The following is a 25224-nucleotide window of genomic DNA, read 5'->3' as shown; positions in this document are numbered from 1 at the left end:
ATATTTACCACAAATTTTTGATATTTTGATAAATATATTTCAACATAGTCGGTTTCATTTGTAATACTATGTGTTTTACTGTGAAGATTTTAAAGTATTTAGAGGAGTCCAAAAACTTCATCAGACTGCCTAACAAAAACTTGGAAGGATCTGGTATAGTAGAAAATTCACTGGATGTGGAATAAGAGAATTTGAAGTCTTGGACTCCTTCCTAGTTTCACGATCGGGTCCTCAAGTCCTTCTGAAAAATGAAGCCACTTCTCCCAGAAAAAGGTGGAAGAAAATGGCATTACTAGCGGAGGTTGTTACCGTGGTGACTAGCCATCTTTTAAACAGACCCTGACATCTACCTAGTTTGACAGGAGCCAAGGGAACGCGCTTGCGCAGACGAATCCTCCATTTTTAACTCTGGAAATCCTTTTGACTTGCTCTGAGACTCAATTTCCCAGCAACTCTGCCTAAGTCAGGCTCCTTTCTACGTGCCGTGCGGCTCCTGAACTTGAATAGCTAAGGTCCCGAGGGCATGTAGGCTGGGAACTGGAAGTGATGCTTCCCGAAGGATTGCTGGAAATCGTAGTTCTAGGAGACTCTCTTCTAGGCTTAGTGTGGTTCCACATGGGGTCCGTGGCGGCTCCGGGCAGAGAACCGGTTTCTCTGGGTCGGGGCGAAGAGGGTCAGCCGGAGAGGTGAGGATCTGAGCGAGCACAGGTGTCTGAGCAGCTTCGGGGGAAGGAGAGGGAAGGTCTGGGGAACATTCGGGGTACCGGGACAAACTCCTCTGAGATGTGCGGGGTGGAGTCTGCCCGGAGGCCAGAGTCCATCCATCCAGGTGACTTTTGCCCTTGGGTAGCAGCCTCGGATCATTCTTTACTCGCCCATTCACAGGTATAGGAGGGGTGACCCGGGTGAGAAGGACACAGAGCCTGCCAGTCTGGCCAGGGAGATGACCTGTTCCCAAATGATAGCAAAAGGAATCAGAAGCTAAGCGTTTTCCAGAAGAGATGGTCTCCCTTCCCCCCTTCTCTCCTCTCCTCTCCTCTTCTCTTCCCTCCTCTTCAAATTAGTTTTCTCCTGTGTAAAAAAAAAAAAAAAAAAAAAAAAAAAAAAAAAAAAAGACCTGAAGTTCTTGGGGTGCATGGGGGAGTCTGTGAATAGATTTCTGAGGCCTCCATGAACTTGGATAGGGAACTTCATATTACACACACACACACACACACACACACACACACATTTACTATCCTTTAGTTGTCTTTGTAGTCCTATGTATTGTATTTTATGCATTTAAAAACATGGTTCAGAAGAGGTCTGGAGGCTTCACCAGACTCCCAGAGGGTCCATGATACATAAAATAGTTTAAAACCTGTAGACTAGAGGATCATTAAATGTCCTCTAGTTCCTAAGAATTCCATAGTGAAAATGTGAAAAGAGAAACAAGTCGGTTTTTCCCTGGCCCAAAGGTGGCACTGGGTAGTCAAGATGGTGGTTCCATCCCCACCCTTTTACATACACACATTTCCCAGTGATTTCAAGGCTATAGGGGAAAAGGATCTTTCCCAGGTGAGGCAGGTGATGCGATGTGTTCAAATAAGGGCCAATTCCTGTAAAGACTGGAAGGAATGTGAGAAAGGAATCATAGACTGTGAGTTCCCCAGTGGAAAGAGATAATAGATTTAATTCCAAAACAAAGGAGAGCAGTATGACAATTAAAAAAAGTCCTTTGCATTTGGTGGGATGGGAGAGGTGTCATGGTTAACCTGGGACACAACAGTTTCTGTAGAATGGTTAAGAGGGGGGCAAAACCAGAAATCCTCCTTTCCCCATCTATCTAATAAATTCAGAAATACACTATTTTAAATATCAGTGAAAAAGGTAACTGTACTGTGCTTGTTTGGCTGTTATTGCCCCTCTTCAGTCCAGCAATTTAAAAACACATTTTGAGGGAGTCACAAGGCAATTTTTTCACAAGTATCCTGTGAGACAGACACAAATATTATACCTTTTTTTTTTTTTTTTTTTAAAGATGGGGAAATGGGTTTAGAAAGGTAGTGACTTGCCAGGGTTATACAGTTAGTAAGTGGTGATAGGAGTATTTGAACCTTGTCTGATTCTTTCTGTTTGCTGGTGTTTTGTGTTTTTTTTTTTTTTAAAGCCTGTCATTTTCATAGGGAGTTGTCACCCTGTGTGTCTGACTCCAAATGAGCCTTGAAATTAACAGAACAATCTGTCTTTGTTATTTAAGACATTACATACCCTCACAGCCTCACAAAGTACATAGAACTGAAATATTCTAGTATACTGAAATCATCCTTGTCCTTCCAAAGCAAATGATGCCAAATATCTTGCCTTTTACTTTGTAATATTCTTGTTAGTGTGAACATTTGTTGTATAATGTTACTCATTAATGGAAAGCTTTCAGTTACTTCCAGGCCTCCCACAAACAAATGCTTTGCTTTTGTTTCCTTCACAAATCTTTTATTAGCAGCATTGCCAGTTTTCTTGGGAATAATAAATCTTAGAATCTTAAAGCTAGAATGAACTTTAAGCATCATGTTATCCAATGCCCCATTTAACAGAAAAGAAAAAATTGAAGTCCTGAAGGATTTTCTCATGATCACATAATCACAGTAACTAAACAAGGATTTTATGCCAGGTTTCCTGTCTAGAAGAGATCTCCTTTGTATCCATAAAAAAATGTGAATTAGTGTACCCTGACTTTCCCTAGAATGGTGTTAATTCAACTCTTTTCCCTAATTGAGTGCTGTAAATTAGGCACCTGTGGAATAACCATTTAGTGTAGGGACTCTTTTCTTCTAAATCTTGCCTTTTAGCCAATTCCTTACTCTGTAGAGTCTGACCCTGGAATATTTATGGATCCCAGCCTCCTCTCTCTCATAACCTGCAGACCTGTATTTTCTAGTTGCCTACAAGACAGCTCTTTTTGGATGGCCCTCTAGCACCCCAAACCAGTATTTATAAAATGTAGCTTCCCCATCTCCCCTGCCTGACTTTGCCATTTTTGCTTTTCCTTCTGATATCACAGTTTTTTTTTTTTAAACCAGTGAAACTACAGTTCACCCAGTCTTCTCTGTTTAAAATCTTATTTACTTTGATCCTTTCTTATCTGTCATTCAATCAGTTACCAAGTTCTGTTGATTTTACTTCCAAAATACCTTTCACATTGATTCCTTCTCTCTTTCCTCTGCTTCTTACAGTCTTAAAATCATAGAATTTGAGACTTGCAAAGGACCTCAGAGCTCATCTAATCTAATCTATTCCTTATCAGGAAGCTTGGCAGACAAGTGCTCATCATGACTGCCTTCCTCTGAATCCTTAATAAATCTCTTAATAAACCTGATATCCAGATCTGAACAGAACTAGCCAATCAACAAGCATTTATAGAGGTCTTGCTAGATGTACTTGGATGTACAAGACCAAATTTAGATCCCCTATTATCAAGGGGAAATTCTGCTGGGGGAAACAACATATTCATAATAAGTATATGAAAAATGTATATACAGAGTAATAATATTCCAAATGTGGTCCAAATACTTGAATGCCTTTGGTGGTAAAAAGCTTACTTCCTCTCACTAAGCTTTCTGCTTTGCCAGAACTGAATTCTGCCCATTATCCCTGGTTCTACTCTTAGGAACACTATCTTGTTCTTCATGAAAGCCCTTCAAACTTTTTTTTTTAATTAAATGACTTTTTATTGACAGAACCTATGCCAGGGTAATTTTTTACAACATTATCCCTTGCACTCACTTCTGTTCCGATTTTTTCCCCTCCCTCTCTCCACCCTCTCCCCAAAGATGGCAAGCAGTCCTATACATGTTAAATAGATTACAGTAGATCTTGGATACAATATATGTGTGCAGAACCGAACAGTTTTCTTGTTGCTCAGGGAGAATTGGATTTAGAAGGTATATATAATCTGGGAAGAAGAACAAAAATGCAAGCAGTTTACATTCATTTCCTAGTGTTCTTTCTTTGGGTGTAGCTGCTTCTGTCCATCCTTGATCAATTGAAACTAAGTTAGATCTTGTCTTTGTTGAAGAAATCCACTTCCATCAGAATACATCCTCATACAGTATCGCTGTTGAGGTATATAATGATTTCCTGGTTCTGCTCATTTCGCTCAGCATCAGTTCATGTAAGTCTCGCCAATCCTCTCTGTATTCGTCCTGCTGGTCATTTCTTACAGAACAATAATATTCCATAACATTCATATACCACAATTTACTCAACCATTCTCCAATTGATGGGCATCCATTCATTTTCCAGCTTCTGGCCACTACAAACAGGGCTGCCACAAACATTCGTGCACATACAGGTCCCTTTCCCTTCTTTAATATCTCTTTGGGGTATAAGCCCAGTAGAGACACTGCTGGATCAAAGGGTATGCACAGTTTGATAACTTTTTGGGCATAGTTCCAAATTGCTCTCCAGAATAAGCCCTTCAAACTTAACCATCACATTTCTGTTAAGTCCTGCTTTCTCTGGGCTGTATGTTCCTACATCCCTTAGCCAAGTATTTTGTAGCATAGCAGTGCCCTCTTTTATCATTCTGTTCTTTGGAAATGTCCCTGTTTGCAGACCTAGATGCAAAACGTCATATGTGGTCAATTCAGAGCAGAGTACAGTGGGACTAGAATCACCAATCCTGCCTTATTTCAGATGTTCTTGAAATCTAAAGGAAGTTTAATGACTTATCCACTAGTTTTAAATGGCAGAACCGAGATTCAGACTCAGATTTTTTGATTCGTACGTTCAGTGCCATTTCTACTTCACTAGGAATCCTTCTTATCCAAGGTAGTCAGAGTTATAACAAGAGAGGTGGGAAGCCAGATGTAGCTACTTCTACCTTATCCTTAGGAATGGGTGACTGGAGTGTAGAGAAGGGGAGGTTAGTAAATTTCACAGGGCTGTGTCTCTTCCTCCAAGTGATCCTGCCTGTTAACTGCCGTCAGTCCTATTTAAAACCTTAATTAGTCAGCTCTCTCTACCCCAAGATAAGTTTGCTCAAGGGAAATGAAAATTTATCAGGTTTCTTTTTTATAAGTACTTTCATCCTTCCTACAAAAAAGTTCCAAAATTAAGGAAGGGGGAAAGAAATGTTTCTGTCTCTGAAGTAGAGCTAAGTCTAATAGGGTTCTCTCCTTCTGCACTCTTCTTCATAGCTGGTTAAAAATCATCAGCTCTGTCACTCCTCTGCTCAAACACTTTTGATGGCTCCCTGGTGACTTGGGATCAACTGTAAATATTGCCCCCTTGAAATTTGAGATGTCCTAATTTAAACCCAAACTGCCTTCCCAGCCCCAGCCTCATCTCACACTACTCTTCTTGCTTTATTCTGTATTCAAGCCATCACTGTTTCCATATTTTTATGCTGCCCATCTTATATTCTACCAGCTTTACTTATGGTTAAAAATAGCCCATCACTTTTCTCTCATGAATATACACTGTATGTGATCTAATTTTCCTCATTTCTGTGGAATCCAGAGGACAAATAATATATTTTATGGTTTTCTGGTTGCTGACTTTATTCCTATCTGTTCTCATTTGATCTTGGTAGAATCTATTAGGAGTTTAATCTGGGCAAGCAGAAGCAATTCATTTAATTGACATTTATGAAATATTCTATTTATAATGCTTACATTTTACAGATATAAATTGGATTCCTGAGTAGAAATACTTCATCTACAACGAAAATTCACCCTAGGACCAGAAGTATTCATTGGATCTTTAGGTACTTTCAATTCCAGGAGGAAGCAAAGACTTGAAGGATGCTCAATAACTCTAATAATAGCCCTGGCATTCATGGCTGAAACCTGACATTCCCTAAAAGGAAAATTTCCTATTGTCCCTGGAGTTGGAGATATTACTGACCATTCTGCCTAGGGAAATCAGTATTTGAATAGAAGTATCATGTCAGAGAACAGTGAGGAAGTAATTTCTCATGGATAGTGTGACCCATATGCATGAAAAAGTAAGTAAAGGTGATCAGAAATTGGGCAGAGATGTAAATGGTTGACCTTTTTCAGAGAGAAAGTTGAAAACATATTAAGTTTACTTATTTTACCCTCACAACAACCCTTTAAAGGGGGGGTTAATAGTAGTGGTCGTTATTTCCATTTTACAAATGAAAAAACCAAGAGTCAAAGAATTGAAAATGAGTTTGTTAAATGGTGGAACTTTTAAATGGAACTGTAGCTCCAGTGTTGTTTTTTGTGCTGTTTTCCTTCTATCAAAGAAGATTGCTTGTATATATAAGTTGGAAATATATATTCATATATATATATATATTTATTACATATATATTATAAATATATATATAAGCTTGTAAATATAAGCTGGAAAGAAGAAAATTGGCTTGGTTGTCACTGTCCCCTGCCCTTATTCATTGAGTTTGTTTGTGATTTCATCATAGGGCTCGTTATCATGTCTTCTAGTTCATTCCTTCTTCTTTCAGTTTTGCAATGTTTAACAATGTTTAATCTAAAGCTGAGAAGAGACTGATGATTTCTATCTTTCACTCATGTGGAAAGTGAACAAGGATGTAGAAAATAACTTTCTCATCTCCCTGTATCCCAAAAAATGCATTTTTCAAAAGGTTTATGAGTTTCCAGAATTGTATGTCTGAGAACAGGGCTAAATAAAACCAAGAAGACCTTATGTATATATGGTACTTTTATATTTCATATGCTTTCTCATGTTTTTCCCATCTTACCCTTTTAGAAACTGGTATGGTACAGAGTATGTAAGAATGATTATTATGAAGTAATGAAACTAATATTCATGAGTTCGCTCATTATTTCATTACCAACCCCATTTTATGGATGATAACACTGACATCTAGAGCTGTTAAGCAATTTGCCTGTAATAGTCTAAATGGGACAAAGCGGTACAAATTGAATGGTATTTATTCTGTCAGTTTCATGTTTCTTCCAGTGTATCATGATGTATTTCTAATACTATTATATCTATGAATCTGATGGATTTTTCCAAATAAGAAAATGGATTCTTCATACATTTTTGGAGGCAAGATAGGACACTGAATTATTTTCTTTTATCACATAGTTACTTTTGCATTATGAAGTTATATGTTCAAATTGAAGACAAAGGTGTGAATTTTAACTATTTTTGACTCCAGGAACAGAGCTGTCTTGTGTAACCTGCTATGAAAACAGAGACAAAGTCAGTCCTAGTCATCAATGTCCACAGCTATCCCCTCTGATTCTGGGAGAAGACAGGATTTCTAAGCATTTGCCTTTCTTATTACTGACATGGAAGGTGCATGTTTAATTGATATGAAACAATTTCTGGCTCATTGAGTCTGCCATAAATCAGATTAGTCTTCCTTATGTACCTTTTTCTCTTTCAGCCATACTTTCTCAGAACTCTTTCTTTTCCCAAGAGGAAAGCATAGAAGAGCAGGGAATGGATGCTGTGTTCCTGATTGCCAAATTCCCGGTAAAATAGATTTTTTTTTTAATGCTTCTGTGACATCTCATTTTTTGGATTATGATTCTTTTTTCCTTTGTTCTGCAACTTCTTTGTTCAGTTGCTCCAGTCACCAAAGCTTTGCTTCCTCATACCTAGAGTGTTAGTTCTATTCCAATAGATGATGGACTTTCTATGGTCAAGGATTCTTTTTATTTTTTAAAATTCTTTTTATTTTTTACGTAGTCCATCATAATAAATTTTCTATAGTGACCTTATCTAAAAACAATTGTCTTATTCTGTATTTTAAGTCCATCACATCCTTAATAGGATTCCTACCTCTTGAAAGATTTCAAAACCCTGCTTAATGCAATAATAAACCACTAATTCAGAGGGTTGAAAATTATTGCATTAAGCAGGGTTCTGAAGTCTTTCAATTATTTTCCCCCCTATAATATCGTGTAAATTGTTTTCTCAGTTTTCCTCAATTTAATCTGCATCAAGTCATAGAGGTCTTCCCAGTTTCTTTTGAAACCATCCATTTCATCATTTCTTATGGCAAAATAATAATCCATTATGTTCATATGCCACAGTTTTTAGCCATTCACCAATAGGTGAGCATCCCCTTAATTTCCAGTTTGGGACTACTATGAAAAGAGCTGCTATATTTATATATATATGGGTACTTTTCCTCTTTACTTGATTTCTTTGGCAGTGTATACCTAACAGTGGTATAATTAGGTCATTGGGAATGTTCAAATTAGTTACTTTGTGGGGCATAGTACAATATTGCCTTCAGAAATGTACAGTTCCATCAACAATGCATTAATGTACTCATTTCCTACAGACCCTCCAACATTTGTTACTTTTCTTTTTTGTCATCTTTGCCATTCTAATGGATATCAGAACTTCAGAGTTGTTTTAATTTGTATGTATCTAATTATTGATGATTTGAAGCATTTTTTTCAGATTATTAATAACTTGGATGTTTTCCTTTGAAAACTGTATTCATATTCTTTGTGACCATTTATATATTAGAAAATGACTCGTAAGTTTGAATCAATTCTTTATATATGTTGGATATGAGATCTTTTTCAGAGAAACTTACTGCAATGATCTTTCCCATCTATCTGTTTCCCTTTTAATTGTAACTATTAGATTTTTATTTGTGCAAAAAATTTTTTAATTTTATATAATTATAATTGTTTATTTTATTTTCTGTGATTCTCTACTGCTTGTTTAGTCATGGATTCTTCTTTCCATAGATATGAAAGGTAATTTTTTTCCTAGCTCCTCTTATTTTTTTATGATGTCACCTTTTCTGTTTAAATCATGTATCCATTTGGAGTTTATCTTGATATATAATTTGAGATGTAAGTTTGCCAAACTGCTTTCCACTTTCCCCCACAGGTTTTTAGTTTATAGTGAATCTTTGCCTCAGTATTTGAGTCTTTAGTTTAGTGGATATCAAGTTAGTATGTTACTTGTTATGTAATTGATCTAGTTAACTGATCAGCCTCTCAATTTTTTATTTTTACCAAATCATTTTGATAATCAGTGTACCAAACTATCAATACCAAATCATTTTTATTAATTATTGCTTTATAGTTAATTTGGGATTTGATACTAATAGATCTCCTTCCTTTTTGGTCACAAGTTCTTAATTTTTTGTGTGTAATTGTTTGACATTATATCCGTCAGAGTAGTTTTTAAATATATCACACAAAATACATCAGATTAGAAAGAAAAACAATTATATCATTTATCAATATATTTTTCAAAAAAGCCCCTGTAATAGGGAATATTATTTGTTTAATTTTTGTTTTCCTTCAAAAGTGAACTGCTGATGAATACAATAAGAGAGAGATAAGACCAAGAACTGTCTACTTCAGGTCACTTGTCTTAACAAAAAACATTCATATCTTTAGTTCTGCCAGTACTTTTTCTGAAAAACAAGCTTCTCTCAGTGCTTTTTATCTTTACTTCTTTTCTCTAGGCCACAGAGAGAAAAGGACCATGGGTGAACAAGAATGTTTGTATTTTAGGAATTGGTGACATTCAAGGATGTAGCTGTGAACTTCACTGAGGAAGAATGGAGGCAACTGAGCTCTGTTCAAAGGGACTTGTACAGGGATGTGATGTTGGAGAACTACAGAAACATAATTTCACTGGGTAAGGATGGCTTTGCCATAAGATTAAAAATCTCTGTTTTTAGAAAATATTTATTTCTCTTCCCTCAGTGGGTAAAAAAGTACATCTTGAAGACTTCTAGAGAGAGAACCAGAGTTACCTTTAAATTTTGTGGTCCCATCCATGCTTTAATGTCACTGTATGTCTTAAGTATGTCACGAAGCAGAAGCCTGTTGGAGTTACTCTGAAACTACAGTAATGTTTGTGCAACACTGAAATTGGAAGTTGTTTGTGTCAGGATTAGATAAAGGGAATGATTTCTTGAGACTGTAGCATGTGTCAAGGCTAAATAAATAAATAAAACAGAATAGGCCCTGGGCAGAGACTCTTATCTATTTATCAATGAAAATAAAGACTAGAGAAGCAGCAGAGAATAAGGAGAGATAACTAGTAGTGAATCCAAAAATGTCTGATCGAGAAAATAAGAGTGGGTCTAGAACTCCTTTGCATAGCTCAGATGAAAAGCAGAAAGGAAAAAAAAAACAATCAAGAGGGTCACTGAGCGACATTGAGGAATCTGTTTCAGAGGCTTCATGGAGAAAGAGACCGTCTAACAGGAACTTTATTAGCTTTCTCTGCCCTCTGCAGTCTTTAAGATTCCCCATTCTTCTTGAATTCTTTCTTCTGCAGCTTTCAGACCCATCCAATAAGTAGTTATTAAGTATCTTTATGTGTGTGGGACAAAGATTGAAAGGAAAGTTGATAAATAATTATATGTATAGGTGATAATTGGAAGATATTTCAGGGATGTGGTCATTTGCTTGGTCTTCTACCTTTCTAACTACCCTGAAATCTCCTTATTTTTTCCCTTAATGCAGATATTTCTCCAAATCTTATTCTTGATCCTCTTTTCTTCTCCTTTTATATTGTTTCCCTTGGCCATCTCATTTTTTCCTATAGATTCCACTGTCCTATTTATGCAGGTGACCACCAAATCTACATTTGCTAGCCTGAGCTTGTCTTTTGAGAGCCAGATCCCCATTTTCATCCAGAAACAAATCATTTCAGACTAACTTCATCTTCTTTTTTAGTAGATATATAAGATCATGGGATTGAGGTAGATATAGTTCAATTAGCACAGCATTTGACAAAACCTTTCATGACTTTTGATTAAGATAAAAGTACAGTTGGGAGGATTCATAATGGCTAACCCCCAAAAAAGCCATTTTGATGGATCAGTGTTAACACAGATAAATATCATCTAATCAACATTGGGAGATACATAGTATATGTATGTATATACAGTTTTTTATTTAGAAGTTATATGCATGAGTAATTTTATAGCATTGACAATTGCCAACATTGCAATAAATGTTTTTTGAATTATTTTACTTTTTTCTTAATAGTATTTGATTTTTCCATTTATAGGTAAAGATCGTTTTCAACATTCATTTTTGTAAGATTTTGAGGTTAAAATTTTTTCCTTCTCTTATCCTCTTCTCAAGACAGCAAGCAATCTAATATAGGCTATACATGTACAATCATTTTAAGCATATTTCCATATTTGTCATGTTGTGAAAGAAAATCAGAACAAAAGGGAAAAAAATACAAGAAAGAAAAAGCATCTATAATCAGTCTCCATAGCTTTCCCTCTGGATATGGATGGCATTTCCCATCCTATTTCTATTAGAATTGTCTTGGATCACCATATACAATAAATGTTTGAAAAAGCAATTATGAAAAAAAAGCAAAATAAAATATTTAATCAAAGAAATATATCGCAAAAAGAATAGATTAGTCAGTGGCAAAAGCAAGGAATAAACAAAGATAACCCATGTGTTTCATAGTATCCTCAGTGTCAAAAGAAAGCAAAAAAAGGCTCTATCATGATGGATGGACACCTTGTGTTGAACTTATAGAAAGATATGGACAAGAGTCATATAGGATAAACAGGCAGAGATAGGTTGAAATTCTCTTTTTTGGAGGGAATACCCACATTGATAAGATCACAAAACCATTTGTGAAGCAGAGTTGTGTATATAGGCATAAAGACTTATATGATTTCAAAAAAATCAATCACATAATCACAGGATGGAAAACTCATGGCTAATTATCAGTATGTTTTAAAAAGATCTGAGAATTTTAATAGATTGTAGGCTTAATATGCATCAATACTGATATAGCAGCAAAAAACCAAAATAAAACCAAAAAACAGAACAACAACAAAAGCCAAAAACACACTAAAAAAACCCCTTAAACTCTTAATCTTAAATTGAATTAAGAGAGGCATTGTGTTTAGGACTAGTAAAGTGACATTATTTGTCCTCTGCTCTGAGTGAACCAAATCTGGAATGTTATATTCAGTTCTGAATGCCACATTTTAATGGAGTTGTTAAACTGGATATTATCAGGATGGTAAAGAGTCTTCAAATTATACTATATGAGGAATGAAGAAAATGCAGATGTTTAACTTAGAGAAGAGAAGACTTCAGGAAGACATGATAACTCAACAAGATACTTTTAAACTATATATCTCAGTTTCTTCATCTGTAAAATAAGAGAGCTGAATTTGACGATCTTAAAGATTGTTTCCAAAAATACACAGTCACTTAAAAGATCACTTAGTCATCTGTATGGAAAAAAACCAAGTGGATGAAGAATATTACCCAATTTTGACAAATAGTTAGATGGGTGACCCATTGCATAAGTCTGTTGGTTTTTTACACACACACACACACACACACACACCCCTACATGTATTATATATAAATTTAATAGCTTTTGTAGTTTAAAATTACACTAAGACTTTTGGGAAACCATCTGTTTTGGATAAATGTTGCAGATTGACAGTAAACTGGGCTCATAGCTGAATAGAAAGAGAATAAATTGGATAACACTTTGGAAACTGTGTACTGCTTTCAAGTTGCTTCCAGCCCAAGTCCTTATTCTATAATTCTTTTTTCAACTGTTTTAGCCTAAATCAATCTCTAAGGTTCCCAGCCACCTGTACAATACTGTGATTCTATGACAATGTACCCCTTTCCTTTTAATTCCAAGTTAAACCATAAATTTTTTATAGCTTTTTATTTAGAAGTTATATGCATGGATAATTTTATAGCATTGACAATTGCCAAACCTTTTGTTCCAGTTTTTCCCCTCCTTCCTCCCATAATGGCAGGTTGACCAATACATGTTAAATATGTTAAAGTATAAATTAAATACAAAATAAGTATACATGTCCAAACAGTTATTTTGCTGTACAAAAAGAATCGGACTCTGAAATATAAACCATAATTTTTAATTTTAAACTAGTTTTTTTTAAGGATATATTAAGTGGTTTGACTACATCTCCATTGATACATATTTTCTTCCTCAATTTACTTAATCATTCCTAACTGTGTAATATTTCTGATTGTGAGGAATAGTGGGAAAATAATGTTCTGTTTCCATAGATGTTGTAACTTAGCTTCAAATATAAGGAATTGGAAGGGGAAGTCAAACAGTGGTCAGCTATCTTGGCCAGCAGTAATGCTTGTAGTTACAAAAGAATTTATTCAAACAAAAAGTCAGTATGAGGATTTTGTAAGAGGCAGATAAGGAGTAACTGATGAGTTTTTATTGCTCCACATTCATCAACTGGACATGTAGTTTGGAGTGGACCATCAATAATTCAAAGACCACAAGATATGACAGACATTCAAAACCTCACTCCTGCCCCATTCAAACTTTGGTCATCGTGTTCTTGCACACAATTAATTACTCATTAATATTAACTTTTCCTCTGCAAGAGGAGCTTATTGTTCATTAACATGATCTATATTATCTGGGAGGGGGGACATAATAAGGAGTACACATAGATGATATATAAGGAAGTGTAACCCAGAAGAACTCTGACAAACTAGGACTCTGAAGGGAGAAGTAGGACTAACCTTAGAGTATAAACATTTGTTCTTGCTTCTGTATTGCTCTGTGAATTCACATGGAGTTTTCACACTCATTTATTCAGAAAAAAGTGAAAATTGAAAGTGTAAATTGTTTCACTTATCCTGAGTCTGTTTATTCACTGCACCCTTTTTGAGGTTTAGAGTGTTGTTTCTAATATGTTGTTCAGTCTTTTGGCTCTGAGATGAGAATTCCCAAACCCCACTATGCCTCAATGCAGATGTTTGTTTATTCTTCCCATTTCTAGGTGAAAAGTCTTCACTTTATAGAGTTGAAAATAGGCAGCTTCATTGCTCTTTTCCTGAGACTGTACATTCTCATTCTTTGCTTTCCCAAGTCAGGGATTCTCACTTAAAGCTTAAGTTCAAATAGTTTTATACTTCTGCAATTTCCAATTGTCTATCATTGAAATCATAAATGAATCCCAATGAACCTGCTACTTACTGGTAACATAGCCTAATTCTCCTTTAGAGATCTCTGTACCTCCTTCTGAGCTTTATGATATCCTTTTTTACTTTTCTATAGACTAAAAGGACTAAAGGAACAAGCCTTTATTAAGTTAATACTTTGTGGCAGGCACTATGCTAAGCACTTTCCAAATATTTTATTTTATTTTCACAACTGTAAGGTGTTATTATAACATCCCTTTTTTGATGAAAAAAACTTAGGCAGACTGAAGTTAAATGACTTGCTCTGGATCACACAGCTAGTAAGTGTATGAAATTGGATTTGAACTCAGGTCTTCCTTGGCTCCAGGCCCAGTATTCTGTTGTTCCACCTATTTGCCCAAGGGGTAGGACTGAGCTGTGAAACAGCTGAATGTCCTCAGCAAAAACAGCTACATTTCTTTTATTTGTTAATTAGGTTTTTCCATTTCTAAACCTGATGTGATTCTCCAGTTGGAAAGAGGGGAAGAACCATGGATAGTCAATCTAAAGAGACCTGCAGAGAGATTGAACCCACCACATACCTCTACTGGTAAGTTAAAGAAAACCTGGCAAATGAGATTCACTAGAAGTAACTAATGAGGTCTAGATTTGGGGTACACAAATGAAAATGAGGTCTAGTGGCAGGTTTGGGGCACAGGGAGTCAAATAGAGCTCCTCTGCAATCCCTTTGGATTCGGTGCAAGGATAGGGAGTTAAATGAGGTCTAATAGTGGCACAAGAGTCCCCTATAAAGGAATTTACAGACCCGAAAACCTAGATTGATAAAAGTTTTATTATGGCATTGGAAGTAAGGTTAAAGTCTAGTTAAGGAAATAGGTGAGGATAAAGAGAAGAGAGCACTGGAAACAGTATTCCAGTGGGCAGAGGTTCCTTGGGATGCCAAGCATGGCATAGCTGGCATGTTTGGAACCTCTGCAAAGAGAGGATTTTAGTTTGGCTCTTTTATAATGAGAGATTTAGCTAAAGAGGCCCATGGGTGGAGTCCCAAGTTGGCTCCTCGATGGGTTTTATCGAGGGCTAGAATTTGCTTAGTGGGGGTTGGGAAACCTGAACAGATCATTAGACTGGGGTTTGGGACAGCCCAAGTTGGCTCAGATCCAATGGGGGCTTGGAGAGCCCGGATCTCCTATTGGAATTCAAAGGAGTGCTTTTGACTAGGATTTGTGAATCTAAGGTCCTGACTTCTTGAATTGATAATGCATCAGCTAGGAAGGATTGGGAATCAGGAATAAATCAATCTGAAAGGACTAGTTTCTTAAAGGGGCCACAACCCACTTCATAACAACTCAGCAATTCATTTGGGAAGCTCTGAGGTTGGAAGGTATGCTGAAATTATTGCCTCGGGCCCATTGGGAGTTTCTTTTTCCTTTTTTAGGGAGGAGGGGGTGCCATTATCCCCTCACATTTGATTCTTTTGCCTCTATCTTCATGAAATCCTTTCCTAACTAGGAATTCTTGCTCTTTGAAGGGGCTACTTTTTTTTTTTTATTTCCCAGAAGTTCTTTTCCTAAGCTACAAGGTATTCTGTAATCATTTAAAAAACTTCCTCTGGTTATTGCTTTCTTCTGCAGGATAAATTCTCTCTGTGTGTACCTTATTTAATGGGTTATGTATACCAACCCACCCTGTTCCCTATTTTCTTTCCTTTCCCAAAACTGCAGAGCCTGCCAATGTCAGAGATATATAATTAGCATCATTTTAATCTTTATTATTCTTTAATATAGCAGTTTCCATTCTTCTTACATAATCTAATCCAGTAAGCATGGGTTAATAGGGAACACTTGAAATTTATGCTTTCTCTGTTTTAGATTGGGGAAATAGGCCTGAGACTGAGGATTCAACTCCAAAACACAACAGATATGAAGAAGTTGAATCCCCAGATATATTAATGGGAAAAATCAGAGGGGACATTCCAGTGAAGCTTGTATTTGGAAGAATTCGTGTGCCTGAGAGCAGAAGGGAGAGGCAAAGGGGAGACACTTCAGGGGAAACTTGGAAAAAAGTTTTCTCCCAAAAGAAAGGACAAGTTACCATGACTTGCAAGAAAACTTCCATGAGAGGGAGAGTCCATGCATGCAATGATTGCGGCAAAACTTTCAGTCACCATTCAACCCTTGTTCGTCATCATATAATTCATACAGGAGAGAAACCTTATGTATGCAGTGAGTGTGGAAAAGCTTTCAATCAGCACTCAGCCCTTATTAGACATCATATAATTCATACTGGAGAGAAACCCCATAAATGTCATGAATGTGGGAAAGCCTTCTTCATCCGTTCTTCCCTTATTCAGCATCAAAAAACTCATACTGGAGACAATCCCTATGAATGTAATAAATGTGGTAAAGCCTTCTTTGGTCTGTCAACCCTTACTCGACATCAGAGGACTCATACTGGAGAAAAGCCCTACCAATGTAATGAATGCGGAAAATGCTTCTTTGATGGCTCATCTCTTACACGACATCAGAGAATCCATACTGGAGAGAAGCCCTATGAATGTAGTGTGTGTGGGAAAGTCTTCAGTAGCAAGTCATCTATCATCCAACATCAGCGACGTCATGCTGGTGAATAAATGGGAAGACATAATGAATTTGAGGAAACCTTTAGTCAAAGGCTGCCACTTTGTTAAATTCCTAACAATCAAGTTGGAACCAGACATTTCATAAAGCTTTTAAAAAGATTTCCTATATTAAATCTATTGTTTGAACCTGCTGCCTCTCTATGGTTACTATTCAATTTCTTTTTTGCTACCAAACTCTGCCCCCCCATATTTAAAATTTTATTAACATCTATTGTTTTATACAATCTTCATTTCTAAATATATATATCTCCCTCCTCTTGTAACAAAGTATAAAGAGAAAAAGTTTGGCAAAATTAACCAACTAAGCCTGATGACAGACAGGTAAGTTACATCTATCATCCCCAACATCTGCAAAGATAGTGTTTGGTGGTGCAAACAAGATTTTCTTAGCTCTTCTTCAGGGACATGTTTGGTCATTGTAATTAATAGAGTATTCAGTTTTTTTTTTCTATTTTGGTATCGTTATATGTGTGTGTGTATACACATTTACATGTATATATGTTTCTATTTTTTCCTGCTACTGGACTTTGTTTTTTCATGTCTTTGCATTGCCTCTCTGATTTCTTCATCATTTTTTACAGCTGAGAAACCTTTAAGGTTTTAGAAACTTCTTTTACTCAAACAGCATGGAAAGAACAATGAATATAAAACATTTACTGAAAAAACCCCAAAATCCAAAAACCAAAAAAAAAAAAACAAAAAAACAAAAAACCTGGCACATTCTTTCCCAGAAGGATAAACAGCCTGGAAATAGAGTAGAACTATAAACAACTGAAGTTTATTGTAGGATAGTGCTTTAGTAGTACCCAATCTTTTAGTTTTGTTTCAGTCTGAAATTTATCTTATATATAGTCTTTATACACTTTTTACCATATTTTTCTGATAAAATGTGTACTCCTTGAGGGCATGTCTTGATATTACAGTGCCTAGCACAGAGTAGATGCTTAATAAGAGTTTGCTGATATTGATTGCTTTTATGGTTGCTTATATCTAGGTTCATTCACCATTCACCATTCCATTTATTAAACAAAACATTGTTAGTTTCCAACAAAGATAACAAATGAAATTCTTTTAAAATTTTTCATTTATTTATTTAAAGCTTTTTATTTACAAAACATATACAAAACATAATTTCTCAACATTGAGCCTTGCAAAATCTTCTGTTCCAAATTTTCCCCTCTTTCCCTCCTCCCCCTAGATGGCAGGCAGTCCAAAACATGTTAAATATGTTAAAGTATGTGTTAAATCCAATATACGTATGCATATTTATACAGTTATCTTGCTGCACAAGAAAAATCAGATCAAGAAGGAAAAAAAGACTTGAGGAAGAAAACAAAAATGCAAACAAATAACAGAAAGAGTGAAAATGCTATGTTGTAGTGGATAGAGCACCAGCCCTGAAGTCAGGTGGATCTGAGTTCAAATCTGACCTCAGATACTTAACACTTCCTAGCTGTGTGATCCTGGGCAAGTCACTTAACCCCAATTGTCTCAGAAAAAAAAAAATGCTATGTTGTGGTCCACACTCAGTTCCCACAGTTCTCTCTCTAGGTATAGATGGCTCTCTATCACTGAACAATTAGAACTGGTTTGAATCATCTCATTGTTTAAGAGAGCCACAATCATCACATAGTCTTGTTGCTGTGTATAATGATCTCCTGGTTCTGCTCATTTCACTCAGCATCAGTTCATATAAGTCTCTCCAAGCCTTTCTGAAATCATTCCGCTAGTCATTTCTTACAGAACAATAATATTCCATGACATTCATATACCATAATTATTCAGCCATTCTCCAGTTGATGAGCATCCACTCAGTTTCCAGTTTCTTGCCACAAACATTTTTGCACATGTGGGTCCCTTTCCCTTCTTTAAGATCTCTTTGGGATATAAGCTCAGTAGAAACACTGCTGGGTCAGAGGGTACACACAGTTTGATAACTTTTTGAGCATAGTTCCAAATTGCTCTCCAGAATGGCTGGATGTATTTACAATTCCACCAACAATGTATCAGTGTCCCAGTTTTCCCACATCCCCTCCAACATTCCGAATTATCTTTTCCTGTTATTCTAGCCAATCTGACAAGTATATAGTGGTGTCTCAGGGTTGTCTTAATTTGCATTTCTCTGATTAATGATGATTGGAGCACCTTTTTATATGACTAGAGTGAGTTTCAATTTCTTCGTCTGAAAATTGTCTGTTAATATCATTTGACCATTTATCAATTGGAGAATGCTTGAATTCTTATAAATTTAAGTCAATTATATATTCTAGAAATGAGGCCTTTATCAGAACCAACAAATACAATTTAAGACATGGTTCCTTTGTCATTGAGCTTACACTACAGCAGGAGGAGGTAAATCACAAAACATTAATGTTGGGGTGAAAGAGTTAACTCCAAAAACATAATGGGGTTTTGGGAAGTGTTGCAAGATATCTCAAAGGAATTTGTAGTTTTAGAGCATTTTCAAATTAAGAGGCAAAGATTTTATTACACTGCTGGCACCTAATTTCCAAAAAGGAGTGTTAGCCATTAACAAGGGGAAAGATGCCAATGGAGAAGGAGGCAAGTTTTTAATGAATTAGCTATAACAAGACAGGTAAATGTTCCTCAGGAACTTGCTGCCATAGGGTGGGCAGTTCCTAATGAACCTGTAAAGAAGTGGGCTACAAGTAGATACTTTCATAGGATAAAAGTAATCTGGCGGTTGACATCTATAGCTCAGCCTTCTTACTGAATACAGTAACTGTGGGGTCTTGATAATTTTTGTAAATGCAAGGAATTCAACAAAGACTCAAAGCAGTAAAGGCTCACTTAAGGATAACAAATCCTGTCAGTATGCTTCTCTGCTTGCCTCCAGGAGTAGCATGGACAGTAATTCTAGCCCTCTCTTCCATTAATTAAATGCTCTTCCCTGTGACCTACCTGGGGTCTTTATTCACCTCTATCACTAATCTACCACATAATAGGTTTAGTACAAAAAACAAGAGCATGATAGGTAAAAAACACTTTGAACATTGAAGAAAATATTCATTTGGAGGATTTCTCCTTTTCTTTTGTCAGACTACTTAACAGAGAGCTTGCTTTTTTCCCTACCATAAGGTGGGGGTAGCCTCATCTGATAGACTGCTTGAATCTTAAAAATTGTAAGACTGAGTCATTCACTCTTTTTTGCCATCTTTTTGGTTGAGCTTTTTTTTGTTGATTCCTATCTTCTGGTCCAATGTGGGTGCCATAAACTGAGAGGGGAAAAACTTCCCTTTTCCTTCCCTTTCTTTTATCCCAGCTTTGAGAAACAGATCTAGTATTGCTTCTGGTATGTATTGTTTGTTCCCAGTTTCAGTACTGGAGATGATCACTACAGAACAAGGAATTTGGGCTATGTTAAAAATGAAGCCTGGATCCATGCTAGGCTGCTGAAGCTCAGATTACAGAGGATTATGACAAGAATAAGTTAGAAAAATCAGAAAAACTACTAGAAGTCCAAAAACTAGACTATAAGAGTCAGCTCTGAGGACTGACCCATTTGGCCTGCCCTAGTAGTGGAATCAACCAGGTAGCTATGACACTGTCTCTTGCCTGCAAGGGAACAATTGCTTATTCCATACCCAAAGATGAATCTGGAAGAAAATCTGTGGAGGGAGAAAAGGATTTTCAGAGCCGAGTTCTAAGCCTACCCTCCTATCCCTGGGAGGTGGGGATGTTTGTAGGAATTACTTTTGAGTCTATTCTCCCCAAGGATAGAGTGTGATCCCAGCTGTGTCTGTATTTGGTCATTGCTATACTTTCTTAGTAAATATCCCTTTGTAAAAGCTAAGTGATGTTGAGTGATAGTGGGAAATTGTTTCTTTTTATTGGGAATTGGGCTGTGGAAGATGGGGGCTCATGACAAATAGTATCAGAAACTACTTCCCACCTCCTCAGGGTTACCCTCCAAACTCCTTAGGTAGAGATGTAGTAGTCATGCTCTAAGGAACCAAACTATTATGAATATCGCGATTTCAATCCATAGTGTATATTATATATTATACCCGATTTGACAGATGTTTAGTGACAGAAAATTAACCACAACATAAGGAGAGGTCTTTTATAAGAGGATCCTGCTGATGAACCAAGAAAATGGAGAAGTCAAAGAACAGATTTTAGAGCTGTGGTGGTTGGCCAGACAGACTTAAAATGTTCTCTCCTGCCTCTTCTCGATGAAAAGAAAGAAAAAAACCCAAAGGAAATGACAATAGAGTTCACTGAATCCAGCTCCCTGATGTCACTGATACTGACTTAAACGCCGACATAGATCAAAGCTAATGTGTATTTTTGACACTTTTTTTTCACGCCAAATTACCCTCTATTACGCTTCTTGAAACCAAATGTCTTATATCCCCAAGTGCCTTGGACTAGGTAGGCGAGTCACAGATGTTGGATTATAGGTTTATTGTCCCCATTTTTCATGAGGTCATTTGAGAAGTTAAAACTCCAGATTAGCTTTAGAAGGTTTAGTTGGTGAACTAGCTTTGCCCAGAAAAAGAACTCTGCGAGATGACTAAAAACCATTACATTGAATTCCCAATCCCTATATTTATGCACACCTGCATTTTTGATTTCCTTCACAAGCTAATTGTACAATATTTCAGAGTCTGATTCTTTTTGTACAGCAAAATAACGTTTTGGTCGGGTATACTTATTGTGTATCTAATTTATATTTTAATATATTTAACATCTACTGGTCATCCTGCCATCTAGGGGAGGGGGTGGGGGGAAGGAGGGGAAAAATTGGAACAAGAGGTTTGGCAATTGTTAACGCTATAAAGTTACCCATGCATATATCCTGTAAATAAAAGGGTATTAAATTAAAAAAAAAAAAAAAAAAGATTTAGTTGGGATTCCAATCTCTTTATCCGCTAGGTACAAACAACAAACAGGTAAAGGGAAGAGAGGACAATTCACTTTTGCCCCAGGCCACTCTTCCCAAGGAGCCGGGAAAAATAAGTTTCTCCGCCGGGATGCGGGGCTGGTTTCCATGGTAACCGTCACCCACCTCCAGCGTCCCGCGACGCGTCTTTACTTGCTGGACCGCAGCTGCGCAGGAGCAGTTCCTATGATCCAAGCAAAACTTCCGAACGGGTCCTGAGGCCGGGGAAGGCAGAGGGATTAGATTTAACGCGAAGGAGCAACCGGACATCAAAGAAATCCTTCCCAATTTCGCCTCGCTGGGTCTTTGTGGGACATGGGAAGATGGGAACCGGAAGTAACTTAGCCGAAGCATTCTGGGAATTGTAGTTCGGGCAGATAAGGGGGGGGGAGTGTTGTGAAAGGGGGTCCTTAGAGCCAAAGGCAATTCCGTTTCCGGTCTCACGTAGGTCCTTTTGTTAGTCTGGTCCGGCTCCCGCGTGGGAGGTGAGTTAAATCCGGAGAGTATGTAAGAGGGTGTGTGTCCTCGAGATGGGGGAGGAGAGAGAAAGGGACAGAGATCGGAGGAAGAAGCTCCTGCTTTCCCCTTGTACCGGTGAACCAGGGCTTAACCTCCGGCGCCGCGACGGGAGCCTTTGGCTCTGATTTAGTGCTTGGGGGAGGGGCTGAGCGTGAGGATGTGCGCAGGCGCCGTGCGCCTCCCTCGTTCCTGGCATGTGCTTGCGCATGTGTTACGGGACCGCCTTGGGGCGTAACTGCTCAGTGTGCGCTGATACGAAGCTGTGTGGCTGCGTTTGAATTAGTGCGGCCGCCCCGCGACTCCCGGGGCCCGGTGTGGGGACGTAATGACCACGGCGGAAAGAGAAAGAGTAATAAGTTCGGAACCCGCCAGCCTGGCCAGCGGGGTGGTTCCGTGGCGGCTGGAGTCAGGGGGACCCGAGTTCGAATTCAGGCCCATCCCGAGCCGAGGGACCCCGGGCAAGTCGCCTAACCCAGTCCGTCCCCGTTTTTCCTTCCGTTAAATGGGGCTCAGAGTTGCGCGTACCTCTCGGTGCGAAGTGAGCGTTGTCTAGATGTTACCTGTGGTTATCCTTGTTAGTGAGGTATTTAGATCCTGCCTCTGTGCGGCTTTGTGATGAGGTTGCCCAAATGAGATTAGGGTTCCTGGTGGGCAGGGAGTTACACGGTAAGGTCCAGCGGCAGCTTCGGGGTTCAGGGAACCAAAGGGAGAGGTTTGGCTCCCCGCGCCCCCCTTGGCACTCGGCGCGAGGGTAGGGAGTTTTGGGGCCGCAGAGAGTCTCCCTCCGTAAAGGAATGTACAGACCCGAAAACCTAGATTGATAGAAGGGGATTGGAAGCATACAGTCTGGTTAGGGAACTAGGTGAGGATAAAGAGAGAATGGCCCTGGAAAAGAATGTTATCCAGCGGGCAGATCTTTGGAGAATGGAGTTTTGCACTGAGAATGCAGCTCTCAGTGGGCAGAAGGCCCTGGCAGCAAAGGGAACTGCCAAGGTCCCTCTGCAAAGGCCTTAGTTGATGGAAAGTCATTATATTGCTCGTCTTGGTGGGGGTTGGGAAACCAGAGCTGATCATCTGAATGGGGGCTGGGACTACCCGAGCAGGAGCGGGAGAGCCCAATTTGGCTCAGATCTCACCGGAACAAGCCCGGATCTCCTATTGAAATTCAAAGGGGTGCTTTTGACCAGGATTTGTGAATCAAAAGCCCTGGCTTCCTGGACTGAAATGCCTCAGCCTGGAGGGGCTGGAAATAAAGGAATCACAGATCAATAGGAAATAGTTTTTTTTTTTTTTAATTGTTATTTTTATTTTATTGTTTAGGTCTATTCATGAACACTATCTCCACAAATATTTAGATCTCCCTTTATTATTATTATTTTTTTATCTAATGAGTCTGGCAGATTTATTTATTTATTTATTTTTGTGAGTGTTCTATTTTTTTTTTTTAATAACTTTTTATTGACAGAACCCATGACAGGGTAATTTTTTTACAACATTATCCCTTGCACTCACTTCTGTTCCGATTTTTCCCCTCCCTCCCTCCACCCCCTTCCCAAGATAGCAAGCAGTCCGATACATGTTAAATAGATTACAGTAGATCTTGGATACAATATCTGTGTGCAGAACCAAACAGTTTTTTTGTTGCTCAGGGAGAATTGGATTCAGAAGGTAAAAATAACCCGGGAAGAAGAACAAAAATGCAAGCAGTTTACAATCAGGAAACAGAGTTTTTTAAAGGGACCACAACACGTTTCATTTGGACAGGTCACGAAATCTCTGTAGCATCTCAGTTTCCTTAGTTATAAATATGAGATTTGGCTTGGACCGCTTCTGAGGTCCCTTTCAGCCCAAGATGTAGGATGCTATGATGGCTTGCCAAAAGAAGAGTTTGGAAAGTTTGTGTGTCTTGATATATGAGTGCTTGTGCACCTATTTTATAAAACAGTTGTAGAAAAAGTGCCTTTTGTGGTACAAAGTCTACCTTTGATGGGATTTTAAGGTATGCAAAGTACTTGACCTATAATCTGTTTTGAGCCTCATCCAACTATCATGTGATGTAGATGCTTTGCTTTTATTATCCCCATTTTACAGATGAAACAGTCTGGTTAAATAATTTACCTCGGCTAGGGTCACACAGAATTTTCAGAGTTGTTGCTAGCCATTGCATGGTTACTTAAGCACTCCAGAATGTGACCTACATTATCAGTAAGTGATATACATGTATTTTCCACAGTTCTACAGATGACATACACGTAAACATCTCTCTTTCACTCTCTCTCTCTCTGCTCTTTGATGCAGTGTTTTGGGTAAGATCAAGTAGGATATGTTGAAAGGAAAAGGTACATTTTTAGTAAAAGGAAAAAAAATGACAACTGTTAAAAGGATCTTTAGTATAGTCATTTATTTCAAATTGGGAGAAGACAATTTTCTTTATCAGTTACTTAATTAGCACTTGTTAATGTTAAACTCCAATTATATGCCTTATTAGATGAATAAAGAGAAGTGGACGAGTTCCTGGAATTATTCTAGATTCCTGGAATTATTCTAGATTGTAAAGAGATTATAGAAAGGGAGATAGTGAGTGAAAGAGATGGTATCACAAAGTGGAATCAGCTATTTTCACTCCAGAATTCGCTTTTGGCAATAGTAACTGCCTGAGGTGGTATTCAAACTCATGTTTTCCTAATTCCGTGTCTAGAGCATTAGTTAATATTATATCATGTGCGTTTTTGAATTAGCTCTCGTATGTCTGTTTGAAGACAGTTCCTGGTCACTTGATGCTTTTCTTCTCGTTTGTGTGTTCCAGGATCTCTGGGCTACCTCTTCAAGCGCCATGGATAACACTGATGGATAACTTTAGTCGACAATGTCCTGTCATGAGCAACTTTCTTAATCCTCCTGGTAGCTCTTGATAGAAACCAGGAAGACCAGTTTGGGTATTCCACAAAATTTGACTAACTGCAGGAAAGAAATGTGAACTTCAGGAAAAAAAAAGCCTAACTGAAGAAATCTCCTGAAACTACAAAATCCCCATCTCAGATGGACAAATTGGAAATTTAAGAATGAAAGTAGAATATAACCTTCACAATCATAATTCTTCCTAGGAAGGAGACATACCTGACTGCTAGAAACAGCAAGTTTGGCACTAGAGAAGGTGTTTTTTTTGTTTTTTGTTTTTTTTTTTTTTAAATTACATCTGGGAGATCAGGACTTGAATGAAATTAAGCCAAGGCAGCAAGAAAGGGTGACCATGGAAAAAT

The 25224-nt window shown here is 37.7% G+C and overlaps 1 protein-coding gene across 1 annotated transcript in view; it reads left to right on the top strand.

The window, feature by feature from the left end:
- LOC111718641 (zinc finger protein 184-like) overlaps positions 1–25224 on the top strand; it is a 77755-nt gene that overhangs the window by 33206 nt on the left and 19325 nt on the right. Inside the window, 5 exon segments of the mRNA XM_023494810.2 lie at positions 7382–7470; positions 9486–9612; positions 14377–14490; positions 15770–16582; positions 21510–21522. Coding sequence (XP_023350578.2) covers positions 7382–7470; positions 9486–9612; positions 14377–14490; positions 15770–16582; positions 21510–21522 — 1156 coding nt within the window.

The sequence above is a fragment of the Sarcophilus harrisii genome, chromosome 2, assembly GCF_902635505.1.
Source record: "Sarcophilus harrisii chromosome 2, mSarHar1.11, whole genome shotgun sequence".
NCBI classification, from domain to species: Eukaryota; Metazoa; Chordata; class Mammalia; order Dasyuromorphia; family Dasyuridae; genus Sarcophilus; species Sarcophilus harrisii.
Note: the sequence above shows the minus strand (reverse complement) of the source record. Positions and strands in the feature narration are given on the sequence as shown.